General features: G+C 37.4%; 1 protein-coding gene across 1 annotated transcript in view; it reads left to right on the forward strand.

Moving 5' to 3' along the window:
• The window catches only part of ctnnd2a (catenin (cadherin-associated protein), delta 2a), a 236,376-nt gene that overhangs the window by 136,574 nt on the left and 83,750 nt on the right, over nt 1–16,052 (forward strand). The window contains exon 12 of the mRNA XM_087789092.1: nt 1,311–1,593. Coding sequence (XP_087645218.1) covers nt 1,311–1,593 — 283 coding nt within the window. The remainder of the gene's footprint in view (nt 1–1,310; nt 1,594–16,052) is intronic.

Raw genomic sequence — 16,052 nt, forward strand, 5'->3', positions numbered from 1 at the left:
GGCCCACTTTAAAGATGCAGTCCATCACACGGTCGCGTATCGATTACACGGCTCGGTGATTTATCACATACCTCTCTCAGAATGCATTTGTAGTGTTTTGCATGTGTGTAAACATATAAACCAGGACTGTAGTGACAGATGAGATGCCCCCTACATCCCCCCGCGTCGTCTGTCTCTGTGTTTTTCCAGCGTCGGAGCACGAGGCCCCCCGGTCTCACATTAACACCTTGATATATCACCGCGTCTCCACGGCGACTCGACAGGGAGGGAAGGTGACAGCTAGTGTTCCCAGTGCTCGATTTCAAGCCCACTCTAAAGAGAGAGCCGGCAAGATTTTTTTTTTTGTCAAAATCGTTATTGCAGGATTCATTTTCTGCAGGAAAAAAAGAAAGTTTTCTCCATTTTTTTTTAGAGTTTGCCAAGTTCTCTGTTCACTACACGGAACTCATTGCAAAATGACTCATTTGGGTAAACAACTTCATTTTGCTGAAAACTCTAGTTATAAATTGTAACTACTTTTAAAATGTCTCTATTTTTTAATCCAATCCCCAACCTTTTTTCGTACAGTGGGCCGGTTAAATCTGAGAATTTTATTCGAGGACCAACGTACGTACAGTATGAACTGCAAAAAAACGAATAACATGAAAAAACATCTCACCACACAACACGATGTTTGTGTATTTGCATCTATGTGTGTTTGATTGTATGCAAACAATGGTGTTCTGTGTGTGTTTGTCTCCTAGCTCTTAGAGACTATGTGCCATAAGGACTTTTTTACTCATTTTTACTAGTCACGCAGTCTTAAGAGTCACGCACTAATGTTGTTTTCTTTTTCTACAATGACAAATTGAATATAATAATATATATTATAAAACAATAACATGAAAAAACATCTCAGCATGACATTAAATAGATATAGTTAATTAATATAAGAGTTCTGGACTCCTTAGAACACGATGTTTGTGTATTTGCATCTATGTGTGTTTTATTGTATGCTGATGATGGTGTTGTGTCTCCTAGGTCTTAGAGACTATGTGCCAATGAGGAATTATTTTTACTAATTTTTACTAGTCAAGAGTCATGTCCTACTGTTGTTTTCTTTTTCTACACAAAATACCTTTTAGGTTTTCATAATAGTTTTTTTTTAATTCCCTGGTGTTAGGTACCTGTGATTTTATTGTCTGTTGATAAATGTATCTGATCTGTTTTCTTTGTGTTTCCCTCCTTCGTACTCTCCTCTAAAGACCTGACCCAACGTGCCCATGACCACGTGTTAAGTTATGTCCTCTGTCCCTACTTTCCCCACGTAGCTCCTTCCTCCCCTGGTGTCGACTCCGCCCCATTGCAGCGCAGCGGAACCGGGAACTACAGCCGCGGGGGGAACAATAACTATGCCACGGTGGGTCCCGGCTACACTTCCAGCGGAGGCGGAGACATGTACGGCTCGGACCCCTACGTGGCCGACCCTTACCGCACCCTCCAGTACTGCCCCTCGGTGGTGGAATCCCCTTACAGCAAGTCGGGACCCGCTCTTCCCCCCGAAGGGAGCCTGCAGCGATCACCGTCCATCGACTCCATCCAGAAAGACCCGAGGTAAGATGAAAGCCGTTTGTGTTTGTTTGCGTGCGAACATACCTGCGAGTGCTTCCTTCCACGGGGTCGATCGGGTCGACAGATGCTCTTTGAAGAGACTTGGAAAAGGCCAATCGTGAGTTTGCGACTGGATTTAATGAGTGTTTTTACTGAGATTCACAGGTGGTCAAAACTTTTCGTTTGTTGTATTTACAGTTGTTCATAAAGTTGTGTTGGATGTGAGATATACTGATACTCTTTTTACTTAGCAAGCAGAGAAGAAAACTTAATCCATTCATTACAACACTTTTCTGCAGATGGTCTTGGTTTCTGTTATGACTTTTTTGTTTATGTTTTTCCAAACTTATTTGTTCAGTATTTGGCTGATTTGGGCTTTAGAATCGTTTTAATTGACAAAAGAAATTATTTAAAAAACAGTTTAATTTCCTGTTTTAAAAAATACTTTTGAAAAACTTTGAATAAGTAATTTATATGCAATGTTCATTCTTTTTAATTTTGTTGCTAGAGTTTGAAAACGGTTCCTTAACTTAAACTTGAAATATAGTATTCAAAATTAAATGACTCTCTGACTTGTTTTCTAACTCACTAAACACTCTCTGCTCCAACAATACCTTCTTCCTCTCACTCCCTCTCCATGACCTCATCGCCAACCTTTGAATTATAAATATCATGAAGCTTGTGTATGTTGTTCATAATCTGGAAAGCATTCTCTTTTTTTTTTTATTGCTGATCGTTTATGAGTAATTGTGGTGAGAAGTTTAGATTGAGGTCTGTGTTTGTTCGCCTTTGTGCAGAATTGTTGGGGACTGTGGTTATTACACGTGTATTACAGTGCATAGCCTCTGCTTTCAGAAGATGTTTGAATATTCTAGATCAGATGAACGTCAATTAAAAATCCACGTCAAATCTTTTAAGTTGTCACAAGATAGTCAACAGGTTTCAATGGTAGATATATTTCAAACTTCATATTTAATGTTTGTCACGGACACACACAAGTAACCTTTAAATGTCTTCATGTCTTTATCCAGTCCCGCTGAAATCACCAGTGTCTCCAATTAACAATGAAGGATGAGTTTGTGCTACGTTGGGTCTTGTCTGGAGGTTAAATGGCCCCCCGCTCTTCCTCAAGCGCGCTCGTTTTAATTGGATCGAGCCCAGCTAACATGAAGTGCTAAATGAGTTAGCAGCTATTAAACTAGAGGTTCAGCGAGAGCGAGGCCAGAGGTTCCCATTGTGAGTGTGTGTGTGTGTGTGTTATTTATATGTCTGTGTGTGTCTTTTTAATCCATTCGCCTGCTTCTTTCTGTGCCCAGAGTGTGGGTTATTGAGTCATTTGCGCAGGGTGGTAAGACAGGATGGGTGGCTAGAGCTGATAGAAGTGAGAAGCCTTGCACAAAGAATACCTCAGTAATAACCGTGGATAGAAGTGAGGAAATGAGCAAGGAGGAAGATTAAGGAGGGAAGAAGAAGCTCATAAGACTGAGCCACAGGGTGTCCTTTAGTCAAACAGTGAGGCGCGGGAGGGAGGCGCGCTACAGTATGTTTGGGTAGGATGCTGCTTTTGCTGATGGCTTTTCTGGTTGGATTAAAATATATTACTTTTTTTTTTACAGTTTTATCATGAGAACATATTACACAATTACTGTATGTGCGATTGTATTTATTTTTCAATCTTATTTCATCATCTATAGCAGGGATCCCCAATTTTGTTTTTGAACCACGGACCATTGCAATGTGAGGATTATATTCACCAACTGATTTAGAAAAAAGTAAAAATACAAATGCATGATGTGCAAAAAAAACTACACTTTCATGAAAATCTTAGCAACAAGAGTACAGGACTGGTTAAAACACGATGTTTGTGTAGCTGCATCTATGTATGTTTGATTGTATGCAGACGATAATGTTCTGTATGTGTGTGTCTTTTAGCTTTTAAAGACTTTGTGCCAATGTTATATGTTACATTTTTATTCGTGCACCGACCACTGATTTATAAGGTAGTAGAATATCAAACCAGAGTATGTATTATTGTATTAGTAATGTGTAGAACATACGTATCAGTGTAACAAACAATGTAAGGATAATAACTGTAACTAAGGTTTATTTTTTTTAAAAACATGGAGAGGAGAAAACCAACTAGGATTTAAGAAGTAAAATATACTGAACACTTCTTAACATCATGTCTTGTAGAAGAAATATTACTTAATATTAACCCATTAATGACAAGTCTACAGGTGGTCTCAGAAGAAGGAACAAGTAAAAGGTTTATACCTTTTTTAAAGGGACTAATAATTTAGACCAACATAACACTAACCATTTATTTTCTAAATAAATATATATAACAGACGATCATGAACTTTGCATTGCCACTCTCTTGATGGTGTTGTGGAAGTTTGGCTGAAAAGTAGTTCTGCTGTTTTTAAATCTGGAATGGAACATTGTGAGCATGCGCTGTGAGCTCATATCTCCTGTTTAGATGATTGGTAAACACTTGAGGGCGAGGTTTCAAATCCAAGAAATTCCCACGTTTGCCAGTGTGAAAAAGGAGAAAATACGTAAATATGGAGAAGACCAGTTGCTAATAGGGTTTTTAGTTAGTTATACTTGTTTTGTAAATCCAGAACAATAATTATTATTTCCATACACATTTATTTGTCTATTTATTTACCCAAAGCCTTGTACATTAGTTTATTGATATCCATTCACATATATTTAAATATATATATTTCCTTTTTTATCTTGTCTATGTGTCTACTTCCAATCCATTTTCTTGATTACCAAATGATGGCACTCTTGAGATTCCATACCACACAAATCAATAAGAGTATCAAAATGAAACAGGCATGAAATAAAAGCCTTGGTCTCCATATATTCAGATGATTAAACTTTGAAATAAATTGATACACAGCCTGCACATGATTACACACTTGAATCATACATGTGCTCCTCCCCCCCCTCATGCAGCAGATAGACCCTGAATGTGGACACAGTTATCGTCACGCTCAGTCGCTGAATCTTTTATTGGCAAATCCACACGATATTTTGTACATGACGCAAAGATTGAGAATATTCCTGCAATATTATCTCATCTCGCACATTGCTGACCCTTGCTCACCAATCAGTTTTCATTCATTTATGAATGGAATCATGTACGTGCACGTTTCCTCGTCGACAAAAATACAGTGAATATGATCATCATTTAAAAAGACCTGAATCTGAGGCTGCAGAAAACAACATCTGCTCGCAACCACGTTATTTAGAGAAGCAACGTTTGATTCTATCTGGTATGTTTTCTTTTTGCTCTGCAGAGTATTATTTATGGGAAAAATAGCATTTGCATGGTGTAACAAACATATACTTTAACATAAACCTCTATAGAGTGTTTTATTTGATGATTTTCTCTTTAACATCACTGAAGTCATTTAAAACTTGCAGCAAGAACGTGCTTTTATGTTGATGCATTATTTATTAATGTGATTTGGATATTTATGCAAAAATAATCCTGCAGCAAACAGAGCGTATTAGGATTGTAATAATCACAACAGTTCCCGTTCTCACAGCATGCTTCTGACAGCAGCTCTTGCAGACTGTTGCGGGTGTGTCTGTTTGTCACAAGCGTTGTTGTTTTGTTTTTTTCATAACTGGGACTCAAAAATAAAATATAATCCCTCTTTAACTTGAACACTACACTGTTACCCAAACTCTCCCTCTCTACTTCTGCAAATCACAAACACTTACTTCTGGATTTTTGTGCGTTCTTATTTTCATTTATGCTATAAACGGCAACATTAATGATGTGCTGTGTATTGAGCGACGCAGCTCTGCATATGATGGAACTATTATTCCCTCTCTTGCCTTCTCTTGTTTTCCAAAAAACAGCGCTGCTGCTCCCAGCATAATATTGGGAAGCGATGAGTGCAACAGAAATGAAATGATCATTAAGTAGATGCATTGTGTTCGGAATGGTGGCTCCTTAATTTTTGATGTTTAAAATAAGCTGAATTCAGCGATATAGAAAGAAAGACGTCGTGCTATAAGAAGACCCCAAAGGCTCTTGTGTCTTTTAGGTTTGGGCAATATTAGAACACTATTGTTTCGTTTTTGTTTTTTTACTTTGCACGGTGTTCTCTTTTTGTTTGACTAAAAACAAGCTGTCAAACAAAATGTCTCATTTATTTATTAAAGGGTAGTGAAAACAATGTCCAGACTATGAGCAGCTACTTCTTTCCACATGATTTGAAACTTGCGGCCTATACCACGATGTGGCAAATCTGTGGATTTAGAAAAAGTACATGAAAAGCGGGTGTGAGCCATTAAACAACAGGAAGAAAACAATGGATAGACAGAAGGAAAAAGAGATGCCACGAGTAGGCATGGCAACAATGGATAGACGGCGTAGAGATGGCAGGGAAATCTGACTGAATAGAATAATATGACAAAAGCTTCCAGAGGAAATATAAGCGAATGGCTGATTTTTCTTTTTTTTTCTTTTCTTTTCTAGCCATTTTAACGTCATGTTACAAGCACTGCTTGATGTATTTTATGAAAATTATTAAATAAATAACTCAGTGTACCATATGTAATAGAAAAAATGTTACAACACGCACACTTATGGCTAATGGACAGGTAAACAACAACTAATGTGTTTAAGTGTGTCTTAAATAGATGTTGGACTCTATTGTATAAACTCTCTTTTTAATTCAAAATTTACATTAGAAAATGTTCCTACTTCGCCCACATAGAGTCATCAATGGAGGAAGTCTTCACCTCCAAGGGACTCTTTGTATAAACAACGCTGGGTGTTAATACAGCTGGCATTATATGTCGTACTGGACTTAAATTATGACATAATTATGACAGTTTCTGGCAGCATTTTAAAACATTTAAGTGAGTCGGGAAAGTTGCGTTTTCACATGAGTTGCATTTAAAATTTAGTTAGTGGCTTATATTCAGGTCTCTATCTAACTTCGAAGACGATTCTACGTTTTATGATTAAAGTACATCTACCTTGATAAATTGCTTGTATTCATTAAAACCTTTTAAGCTGTTGAATTTTAATTCAAATTATAAAAACGCTAATTAATGACCCATGAATTGAAGGTGATGGAAAGACGGGCAGTCTTTACAGACAGTAAATAAATAGTAAATACAGACAGTACAGACAGATTTTGTTTAATACAAGTCAATTCATTAAAATAAACGTTTCTTAATATGTGTTGTTCTCAGTATTATCTTGATCCTTAAAGTATGTACTTTTTTGAGTATTGTTTTGATTATTTAAGCGCTTTGTGACCCTGGTCTCGAAAAGCGTTATATAAATAAATATTACTTACTTACTTACTTACTTAATAATCGCCAATATTTCAGCACCATGGACAGCTCCTTGTGCTGAAGCGCTGACGGCAGTTCAGCACCAAGGACAGAGAGAAAATGCTGTTTTCTTTGAAGATTATCAGATTTTGAATCTACATGGTTCACCACTGGATTTACTTTATTGTATTTGAAGTCTTATAAACATGTCAACTAATACCACTGCTTTCGAATTAGTCTGATCGATGAGATTTTCTTCCTCAAAGCTGATGTGAACAATTTGGCTTGTTGCAGTGAGTTGCATCTTTGAACTTCTCTGAGGAGCGTTTACTTTGTAGTGTTGCTCAGGACTGTGTTGATTTTCTGGCTCATTCCACAGTCAAGGACAATTTCTGCTGTGAAATTAGAGAAAAAATGATCAACTAAATCAACATTTCCCTAGTTTTTAGTTATGTTTTCATCAGTACCTCAAATGAAAATTGGTTCAATAGCTCCGCCGCGTGCCGTTCCTCTCCCCGATCACGGTTTGTAGCTTCAGAAATTAAACTGAAACGATTCACCAGGTTGATTTATTGTTTGTTTTTTTTTACTTTCCTGATGAGCATCCAAACTAGTTTTTGAGCGAGAATAAAAAAAAAGGAACAACTTTAAATATTAACCTCATGATGAAAGTCAGTCATTACACAATTGTAAGAAACTGTTTGTGAATTTAAACATACGAGTGAGAGATTATTTAAAAAGAACCTTTCAGTAAAAGCTTTGACTCAGAATCAACTTGCAGTCGAACAAAACAGAAGAAAGGATGGATTGAAAAATTCTGAGCGCCTATCGCGAAAAATAAAAATAAAATGCAGATTATTTTTCTTTTTTTTTAAAGATATTTATCAAGAAATTTGTCATCAGCTCTTCAGGCCTCATCAGGACTACTCAGAGATCTGTCTGATGATCAAGTGATGCTCAGAGATGGTCATATTTTCACCATTTTTCATTTTTCAAATCTTTATTTTTGACCCAATAGCCATTACAACCATCTTGTTGTGAGGTCAACACTGATTTTAGAAAAACAAAACATGTCAGGAATGTCAATAAAAGACTGTTGATACATTCTCTCAAAATTCTAATGAAAAAAAACTACTTTTAATCCCCAGAGAAATTTTTAAAAAATCCAGCTTTCAAGTCTCTAGAGGTTCATTTTGGAAGCCTTCAGGTCAAGCTTCAAAGGTCATCTGTGTGCGTTTTCTCTGGTCCTTGATACACCCTGGTGTTGGTGTTTCAAATCTTCTGAATGGCTTGCACTCAAACGTCCCCACAGTGACGTCTTCTTCCAAGGTCGTGTACGGAACGACCTCCTTCAATCATCATCGCCTCAGATATTTATAGGCGTGTGCCAATCATCCACTCACAACATCATGAGTTGATGTCCTAAGCTTGCGTTTGACCTCAGTATGAGGAGGTCAGAGGAAAGGTCCATAGTCCTTGGCAAGGTCACTCCAGGGATTAAGATAGGTGTAGTCTGGTGGAAGACCTTCAAAGAACATGCCTCTTCTGTGGGTAACAGAAGATCTTAAAATGAGAACCTACAATGTAAAGGACAGCAGGGTGGTGTGTTGGTTATTGCCTCAGCCTCGCAGCAAGACACCGTTAAAGAGAACCTGCGTGTGTCCTTCTTGAGCGCCGTTCTTCTGTCTTTGGATCCACAGTAAACATTTGTCAAAATGGGTCAATACGAGTCTTAACGGTGTGAAGGTGTGTTTGTTTGAGTCATGCTGACCTCAGTCTGCGCCCAGATTAAAGTGCAGCCAGAGAGATGAAGACGTTAAGTCGGTCAGCGGATGAGTCAAGGCGAGCGACGGTGGACAATGAAGGTGCGAATCCCAGGGTGACTGAGAGGTCTACACTAGGGGACAGGATGGGGGAGAGACGGATGGGGGAGTGAGGATACACTCTATTGGTTCTCGGCGCGGCCGAGGGGTAATTTCCACTCCACATGAGAAATGCATGCTGGGATGTGGAATCACCTCCAAGGGAGGGTAATGATGCATCGCCGGAACCTTGGCCCTGAGGCACAGATGTGTGGGTGTGTATGCTTGTGCACACGAGGATGCTGGGAGAATTGGTGGCCCGGCCGTCATCCCCGCCTGTTCTGGCTAAATTGCCCATTGTAGTTATTTTTTCCTTTTTGGGGTGGGGGGGGTCGTTTTGTGTGTGTGACCTTGGGATGGTCACAGTCGTCTTCTACTGATCTTGATCCTGGATCTGAGAAACCTCAATCACATTTGGAAATATTCGTTGTGTATCGTTGTGAGGATGTAGACACATGTCCAGAGTCATGAAATAAACTTGAATAATAGAATATAAAGATATGTATTATATACAGTGGTAAAGATCATTAGTGAGGTTGGACTCTTTCCCTGTTTCTAGGCTGATTTTTTTATTCAGAAAATGTAAAAGAAATGTAAAAAGAAAACTTGCATTTTATAAAATAAATATGAAAAGTAAAATGCTGAATAACAAGATAAAGCTTTAAGACATTTTTTTGATCAAGAAAAGATGAGTTGACATCTTAACAATTGCGACGTAGCTGAAGAAATTTAACTTAATTATTGTTTTAATTATTTGAATCCTATGTTTTTAGTTAACATATCTCAAATTAATATTTGGGTTTTGTTTTTTTTTAAATAAAAATATGTTGCACACTCGTATTTGACTTGAGTTGAGTCTTCTTAAAAGCAGAAAAAACTTTAAAGATAAATAAGTAATTTAAAATAAAATGATTAAAACAAAGAGAAATAAAAACAAGATGACTTCAAGGTGACTTTGGGTCACCTTGACCCAGAGAGAACACAAGGATAACCTCAAACACATTTGTTTTCGGGTCACCTTGACCCAGAGACAACACAAGGGATACCTCAAACACATTTATTTTCGGGTCACCTTGAACCAGAGACAACACAACGGATACAATTAACACATTTGTTTTGGGGCCTTTGGGTCACCTTGACCCAGAGATAACACAAGGATTAATAACACATCCAGTGACAGGCAGTTCTGTTGAGTCGAGTCAAATAGTGAGGAACGTTCTTGTGGACGAGTCGAGTGAAAGGAAAATCGCTGGATTTCTAGCATCATCTATTCAAGCTCTGTTTTATAAAGAAAGGGAACAATGTCGACACGGACCGATAAGGGTTCATTCTCAGCACCAAGACATTCTTTTTATTGTCTTTTCACGCCTGTAATCCGAGGTGTGTCGTAGCCAACGATCCTTCTTTTGATGCGATCACGCTAATCACCGTCTCGTGCATTCTTTGATTAGCATCAATTCAAACCCGCTAACAACACGAGGGCTAATGCGCTCATTCAACACCACGATCTAATCCGTGCGGCGGGAGAAGAAAAAAAGGTTATTGTATAGTGTTTTATCAGCAACACAGTCCACGAAAAATATATTCACAATATCCTCCTTGGACCCGCGCGGCCGCCTCGAAGCCATCGGGAGGGATTATGGGAAAATGTCAGAGCGGCAGAATTACTGTATTTATCCACTTGTCTGTTGTTCAACCCTGTGGAACAACAGACGACCTCTGAGGGATGCAACCAGTCACATGATCGTCCCTTTACTCACCGATATTTTCACTGCTTTTCTCTCACCGTCGTCATCACTAATCGCCGATGATGGCTCATGAATTCATTTCGGTTTCAATTACGCCCACAAACCTGTCGCGTTCTTCCACATTTACATAATTTAACTGCAACTTACCATTATTTTATTAGTCATGGGTTGTTTTAATTGGCTGTATCACAAAGGATGGTTTGTTTAGAAAGCATTTCTCTTCATGATCGTGCACTAATGTACTCGGGAATTAAATTGTGTATTTAATTACCATAAATGTTTAGTAGATTTGGAACATTGACAGGTTAAATTACATATATTATTTTTGGGAAATAAATTATTGAGATAATCTCTATTTATTTTTGGTGTATGGTAACTACATAAACCATGAGATGTCCATTAACCCATTAAATTAAAACAAATGTATTCTAGTACTGCTTCACCTACTTCTACTACTAGTACTTCTACTACTTCTATTGCCACCAGTGCTACTACTTGTACAACTGTTTATAATATAACTGTGTCTAAACATATCTTCTAAACTCCCTCTTGAGTACTAATACTTTTTGTGTACTCGCGCATAGTAAACCAAAATTGAGTAACTATGGTTTCTCCTAAAAAAAATGTTAACCAATCAGGGAGAGGAATTGGACTACTACTACTTATATTACTATAACTACTTATATTACCTCTAGTGCTTCTACTTTTTCAACTGTTAGTACTACTATGTAAAGTTCTTCGTATATAATATCCGTAATATCAACAATCTTTAAACTCTACTAGAACTAATACTCAACTAATACTCAATGATTACTCTTTTTTTTGGCCTGCTTGTACTACTAGTAAACTAAATACATTTTCACCAGTGCTACTAGCAAGCCTTCTTTTCTAATAAGGGGGCAGTGGAAAAGGGATTATGCTTTCCTATTGGCTCTTGAAAATATCTTAACCAATCAGGGAGAGGAATCAGGCTTTAATCTCGGCCCTTGTTTTGCATTATGTCAACCAGCACAACGAGTAACAAGCTTTTGTTTATTATATACTGAAAGTACGCTAGTTCTGTTAGTGAACATGTTTACCTTGCATAGTATTATTAGAAAACAAAAAACACGTTTGCTTCACTTGTAAAGGAAAATCATCTACTAGTAGATCATCATAATTTTTATTCTTACTGCAACTACTCATACTATTAATATTTGTATTACCATTACTACTCCTACTACTATTAGTATTACTTTTACTACTACTAATGTTAATATTACTATTACTACAACTATTAGTATTACGACTACTACAAAAACTTTTTCTTCTTATACTACTACTACTTCTACTACTATTACTATAACTACTACTACTAATATTATTACTACTACTACTATTACTACTAGTACTACTACTAATAATAATAATAATACTAATACTAATAATATTAATAATATTAATTATTATACTTCTACTACTACTTTAACTACTGCCACTACTAGTTACTACTAGTGATCAATTTTATCTCTTCTAGTATCAATTGATAACAAATATCAACGTAACTTCAATAGAAAAGAAAAATCACCTACTAGTTACAAATTCCATTATACCAACGATTTTAAGATTTACTACTACAATATCTCTAAGTACTATTAGCACTACTAGCAGGCTTTTCCTTGAATTTCTCGAACTCCTGTGTTGTTCTCGGTGTTGTCTTGATCTTTGAAGTATGTACTGTTTTGAGTATTGTTTTGATTGTTAAAGCGCTTTGTGACCCTGGTCTCGAAAAGCGCTATATAAATATATATTACTTACTTACTTACTTACTACTGCTAATTTAACTACCACAATGACCACTTTGTTAGTTGGCCATAACTTAACATCAAAACTGCTTTGCAGCCTTCCAATAAAAAGTTTCATGTCTACAGTTATTTTCATTTAAATTCAAGAAACCTTTAGATCTTTATTTCCGCAGCTTCTTCTTAGGACAACAGGTGAGCTTCCCTAGCTAGCTACATCTCAGTCCATCTCAGTGCACATTTAAACTGGTGTATGTTTTTGGAAGCGTCAGAAACACACAGAGTCATGGGAAGAGCAGAGGGCCCAGGGTTGCTTGACTCTAATGGTGGAGGTCTACATCACTAAAAGTTAGTGGATTAATCCACAAACAAGGCAGAACACAGAGCCAGTATTCCTCTGCTGTCAGAATGTCAATGGTTGGAAACTTGTGCTAATATTCTCATTGCGATCTCACTTATTTACACACACGTCTGCTGCTTAAAAATAGCTTCCAGGCTGTCTCATTATTTACCTCCGTGCTGTTTAGAAAGTCTACTCTTTTGAACGCAGACCAACTCCCTGTGAACGGCAAAGTCAATTCCACTATGAGTCATGAGTGAAAATAACTCTGATGCATCTTCAGGTAGTTGCGTCCGTCATGAGTCCATCGATCCGTGAGCATCATCAGGCAAGTGTGTGTACTGCAGTGTGTACAGTTAACTTTAACTAAAACATTATAAAAATCAATTTGTAACTGAACTCAAATCCAGATTCCTTTACCATTAGCTAAATGAACTCATGAGTGATTCATCATTTTCCACGTTATCAGATCAAGTCTCTGTAATTTGCCGCCGCCCGAGGCAAAGTAAGGGGGCGTGACCTTTTACGATGTGACGCTTCAAGATGACCACCCACATGCAAACATGTGAGGATAGATAGAGATTAGCATCACCAGTGTCTTTTTCAGCGTAAAAATAGCTCACTTGTCGTATTTGTCGTTGGGGATCCGGGGCACAGACATGATTGCAGTGCAGATGCTCAAATCAGTCGGGGAAAAAAACAAGGTCCTCGGGCATCGTGTGATTGGACGAGTGGACTTGATGGGATTTTATTATGAACTATTTTTGTCTTTTTCAGAGATAGTTTCACTGGTGATTAAGGGAGTATTGTATTTTGAACGTGAAAAAAATCTTTCTTTTAGTGACAAAAAATGTGCTTTTATGCGGTTATTTATGAAGACAAAAAAGTAACAAGAAATACAAATTAAAACATGTTATTAAAACATAGTTGCTTTATTATATTTTATTTTATTTTATATAGATATTATTCAAACATTGCCATGTATGAGGATTTTTAACAGATATTAATGTAATATAAATACAGTTTATTGCAAAATATCTTTGTATTTGTGGAGACAGGATAAAGAAATATTCCTATTTAAATATTCAAGAAGACATATAGATCGATGGATCGATAGATGGATAGATAAATGGATGGATGGATGGATGGATGGATGGATGGATGGATGGATGGATGGATGGATGGATGGATGGATGGATATATTTTGTCTATGGTCGGATGGTTCTATTGAAGGATCCTTTTTTATTTTTGATGCATATCCCTTTATATGAAATAATAATAATGTTTTTTCCTTTTTTAATCCAAACATTTTGTACAATAAGTAAAGAAGAAAATGTATATATATATTCATATATGTTAACTATATAAAATATATAAATAAATGCTTTTTGTTCTGTATTTACTGGACAAAAGTGAAAAGATGATGTTATTCTTTGCATTATTTCCTTTGATCTATATTTTTTTTATTTGCACTTTGCTCTTGTTTTTATGAAACTATCGTCTGCTGTGAACTGGAAACCCAATTTCCCGAAGGAGATCTCCAGAGGGATTAATAAAGTCTATCTAATCTAAAACAAAAAGCGGACTTAAAAAAAAAAAAAAGGGTTGGATATTTTATACAAATATAGACAGACGGACATGATCAATCGATCTTTTAATGTTTTACTCAATAAACCAATTTTGGATTATTGTTGACAGATCCTTATCAGCCAACGTGTTCTTTTGGTTTCATCTCCTTTTTTTTCTTATTTTTTAATCCAGCTCACCAACTGAGCCTCACAGGCAGATGAGTTTGGAGAGAAATGATTGGCAATTTTTCTTATCATAAATCTTTCATGATTAATTATAGTTGCAGACTCTAGGGCAGCAAACAAAAAAAAACAACATTCTGGATGGATCTCCAAACACGATTTATAGCATTTAAATAATTAACCTCAATTAGATTGTGGTTTAATTTCCTGGCCAAGTGCTGGTGCGCGACAGTGCCCCCTCTGGACCACTAGCTGCATGTTTACACAGCATGTTATTGATAAGACTGTTGGACGTTTTTGTTGCATGTCGTTCTAGGTTGTGTGTCTCTAAATCTTCAGCACTTTTCAGAGAGTGACCTCATGACATGTAACGGCTCCAATCCTCGTATCTGCAGCCATGACCGAATCATTTTTTTTAATCCCATTGACCTAATGAGGCTAGCATGAAGTGCTACACCGCTCCTTTCTAATGAGGCTGCTTTTCCGCGTCCAAGGTCATGGCAGCCTCGCCTGGCCTCGTCTAATGAATGTTTGACTGAGCGCAGACTTGTTGTTGTTGTTCGCCTCAGTTAACATCCTATAATTGCAGCCCTGGAATGGAAACTACCACTAAGATATTGTTTACTGATCAGCCACTGTGGGATATCATTAGCGCCAACATTCACCTGTTCACAGGCGTTTGTGTGCATAAATAAAGCACCTGTCTATGAGCTCTAATGCCTTCTTCGATTAGGCCTTGGGTGCTGTGTGTTCAGCTAATTGTAAGGACGAGCGCTCGTGTTGTACATCTCGTGAAGTAAAAATCACTCGCGTCCATCTTCTTGACACCAGCTCACACGCTTCTGTTCGCTGTTGCTGTGTCTCAAATCGTGCACTTCTCGAAGTGCACCGCCTTACAGTACACTGTAAGACAATGTACTTCGTTGCGGAGTGCTCACATTTCGACAGGGTAGTACTGTCTTACCGGAAAGGACTCGAGAGCTTCTTCTTCTACTACTTTTAAACGCTGATTGCAAGCGGCCGTTCAAGCACTATCGCTTTTTGCCAATTAAAACAAGTTATTAAGTTGTGTTTCATTGTGTTATTATTATTGTTGTTTTATGGTAAAATTGTTTTTTTTACGCCGGGATCGCGGCGTCAGTGACATAGCTTCTGTTAACAACGTAGCTCTCAATGTAGCATTAGCTATGTCACCAGGTGCGTGTCCCAAACGGCTCTCTTCTGCACTTACACTTATTATTTTGAATACAGAAGTCTGTTCACACTTAGAAGTGTGTCAAAATGTAGTGCACAACATGCACTCAAACGGCCAGAAAATGGAGTATAGATCTATAGACACTTTCCATCCTCAATGGACGCCATCTTAGTGACGTAGATGAAACTAAACGGAAAATACGTCACTGACGACGCGTCTTCGGAGCAGATACGGGCGTAAATGTCTCTAGGAAACACTAATTTTACCACAAACCAACGCAACAACAATAATAACACAATGAAACACAACTTAATAACTTATTTCAATTAGAGAAAAGGAACGTAAAGTGTTGATGATAGTGTTCCAACAGCAGGTTGCAATCATTGTTAAAAAGTAGTAGAAGAAGAAGTTGTCGAGTCATTTCCGGTAAGTGTGTAGCAGTAGTGTTTGATTTGAGACATTACTGCCCTTT

The sequence above is a fragment of the Callionymus lyra genome, chromosome 4, assembly GCF_982586985.1.
Source record: "Callionymus lyra chromosome 4, fCalLyr1.hap1.1, whole genome shotgun sequence".
In the NCBI taxonomy this organism is placed as follows: Eukaryota; Metazoa; Chordata; class Actinopteri; order Syngnathiformes; family Callionymidae; genus Callionymus; species Callionymus lyra.